At 45.0% G+C, this 3,254-nt stretch overlaps 1 gene segment (V, D, J or C); it reads right to left on the bottom strand.

The window, feature by feature from the left end:
• Positions 1-1,015: 1,015 nt before the first annotated feature.
• Positions 1,016-1,882, bottom strand: LOC114040063. The segment is given in 2 exon segments: positions 1,016-1,506; positions 1,670-1,882. Coding segments are annotated over 2 exon segments (525 nt in total).
• Between the last annotated feature and the right edge of the window lie 1,372 nt (positions 1,883-3,254).

The following is a 3,254-nucleotide window of genomic DNA, read 5'->3' as shown; positions in this document are numbered from 1 at the left end:
AAGTCTTATGGAAGTTAAGGATGGTTATCACCAATACTGATGGTGCAGCTCTGGGAATATGAACAGGTGACTACCAAGCCAGCAGGTGGCAAGGACAGGAGATCTGGTCTTGTCTGAAAGTAATATTCCCAGAGTGAGGAGAGAGACTGGGTCCATCCTATAGATGATGTTGCCTCAAGAACTTTAGGGAGTGTTCCATCCAAGTTTTCTATCCTGAATGGGGAAAAGCAAGAAGAGCAGTGAGTCCAGGCCCATTCCCCTGGATCATTTACAGTTTCCTCTTATTTTTTTAAAAAATTTATTTATTTTTAGTTTTCAACATTCATTTCCATAAAATTCTGAGTTTTAAATTTTCTCCTCCTCCTATTTCTCCACTCCCCCAGTCCCCTGACCCGAGGGCCCATAAAGGCTCTACATATATATTCACGTTAAGCATATTTTCCCATTAGACATGATGTAAAGAACTAATGGGAAGAACCACCAGGATGAAGCAATAAAACAAAACAACAATAGAAAAGGAGAGCAAATAGTATGCTTCCTTCTGCTTTCAGACTCCATAGTTCTTTCCCTGCCTGTGGATAGCAATTTTCATCGTGAGTCTTTTGGAGTTGTCTTAGATTCTTGCATTGCTGAGAAGAACCAAGCCTATCAAAGTCAGTCATTGCATATTGTGACTGTAACTGTGTACAACAATCTCCTGGTGCTGTTCATTTCACTCTGCATCAGTTCATGGAAGTCTTTCCAAGTTTTTTTGAATTCTGCCTGCTCATCATTTCTTATAGGACAATAACATTCCATTATGTTCATACACCACAGGTTGTGTAGCCATTCCCCAATTGATGGGCTTCCTCAGTAATCTTTTAAACACCATCTCAGGGTGAGGTGATTGGGATAGGGAACAGAGGGCAGAGTAAAGACTGAGACCAGGTCCTGGAAACAGCCCCCATGGCAAGGTTTGTGGTCCTTGGCTAAAGCATACCAGGCAGAAGATTCTTTCTCTTCCTCCTTTTTCTCTCTCTTCTTAATCTTTCTACCCCAACCAGGGTCCCTGGGACACATGACTCCTGCAGCAGGGCAGAATTGGGCCCAATTCTCCCCTGAGGGCAGTGGTTGGCCCAAGCCTGTGACTCTGGGGAAGCAGCTGCTCCCCTATGCTGAAGGGCTGAGCAGCCTGAAGAGGTTTTTGTTCAGGACTGAAACACTGTGGGAATGGAGCATTATAATACTGAAAACAGTAATAATCTGCCACATCCTCAGCCTGAACTGCACTGATGGTGAGGGTGAAATCTGTTCCAGAGCCACTGCCACTAAACCTGGTGGGGACCCCAGACAGCAGGTTGGAAGCATCATAGACCAGGAGCTTGGGAGCCTGTCCTGGTTTCTGCTGGAACCAGGCCATCCAATTGCTAATGCTGGAACTGGCCTTGCAGCTGATGGTGACTCTTTCTCCTTTAGCCACAGACAGGGAGGCTGGGGACTGAGTCATCACTGTGGCTGCCTGGGATTCTAAAGGAGAAGAAGAAAAAGATTTCAGTGAATGAAGAATCTTGTGTAGAGACAGTGAATGCAGGAGCAGTTCCCTTACTCCCACACTGTGTCGGAGATGCGCACTGGAAAACAACTTCTGTCTCTAAAGTGATGCCAACCCATGGCTCATTGGAAATCTTACCTTGAGGCCAAAGCAATAACAGCCAGAGGAGCAAGGACTGGGAGAGCATTGTGAGCCTTGCAGAGGTGGAGGCAGAGAGCTCTGAGCTCAGTGAGAAAGGTGGGAGATATTTGTATCTCAGGCTGGGTTTGAGAAGATGCCTTGGATATCACCATGCAAAACAGTGCTGGTCCAGCCTGAACTGAAGGACCCCAGGAGTGGTTATATACATGTGCAGGGAGTGGCCCAATTGTATTTCCTTGAAGGTGTGACCTCATGTGGCCTCTGTATTTATTGCTCTATTAAATGCACCTGCCCTGTGCTGCACATGGTGGTGACTGTGGCAGATGGCCAATTGTGATTATAAACTGGGATTGTGTGGGGTGGCCTCTCTACCTTCCCAGGAGAGATCAGATGGCTCTGAGTCTAGAGACCAAGAGTTGACAAGTGTCTATGCAAAGAACAGAATGAAGAAAGGGAGGAAGGAGCTGAGTTAGAAAGAAAATAGACTGAGCAACCAACAATATTTAAGGACCCTTAGGTAAGGACACAGGCTTAGATGAAATGGAGATGGAGGGGACTTTGGAGATTCTATGGTCTACTAGGTGGTATAGGGAGAATGTGTCCCCTGAGTTGTTGGGGAGAGAAGTTTATTCTTCTCTTCTGTATTTCTGTTATATCTTTCAAAAACTAAAAAGAAAAAAAAAGTTTGGTGGCTTCAACCTTTCATTTTGTAGATGGGGAAACTGAGGCCAAGAGCAACAGTATGGTTATTCAGGTGCCTTTTTCCTATTAAAGTCCATCATCTCCTTTCCTCCAGTCAGACAGTTTCCATGCCAATCAGCAGTGGAATCCAGCCTATGAGCACCCATAGTATTTCCAGCCTGGTGATATGGGCAGATAAAGTCACAAAACAATTTGGGGGGTAAAGACCCTCAGGCTTTCTGTTCTATAGAGGAACAATTGCCATTTACAATTACTCTGGGACATGGAAACCTAAACGGTGACTCAGAAAGTTTTGGGCAGGGACTTATTATTGACAAATCAGTGAGAACCATAATGGTTTGTGTATAAGTCATAGTGAAGTAGCTCCATTTGAATCTGAATGGGTTTTATCAAAACCTCATTTTCTAGAACTCAGTCTCAAGCAATTTATATTCCTTTGGTCAGAGCACCCAAATGCAAGTGTATGATTCCCCATGGGGAGGAAGGGAGAAAGGGAGTAAGGGAGGAAGAAAAATTGAGGAAGGAAGGAAGGAAAGAAAGAGGGAGCATTGCCTAACTGGACCTGGGCAGCTACTCCTCTTCACAGATTCTTGTTCATTCTTTGGCTTGAAGAGATTAATTACATCAGGAAGATGATGTCTTGACTTGCAAGTTCATTAGATTTAAGTGAGGTAGGGCTGTACAAAATCACCAGCCTCACTCTCTCCTGGAGAGCCATGTGGGTTCAGTGGGGAGACACAGATCAGGATGACTGGAGATGGACCCTGAGACCTGAGAAAGAGAAAAGAAAAATTGAGACCTGGGAAAGACGTCTCTTTCCACTGCATATGGGGCCATTGTGCCAGTCATCTTGACCTATATCTTGCCACTGGCCTCTGAT

The sequence above is a fragment of the Vombatus ursinus genome, unplaced genomic scaffold, assembly GCF_900497805.2.
Source record: "Vombatus ursinus unplaced genomic scaffold, bare-nosed wombat genome assembly UNPS02012651.1, whole genome shotgun sequence".
In the NCBI taxonomy this organism is placed as follows: domain Eukaryota; kingdom Metazoa; phylum Chordata; class Mammalia; order Diprotodontia; family Vombatidae; genus Vombatus; species Vombatus ursinus.
This window is presented reverse-complemented; position numbering and strand designations above follow the sequence as displayed.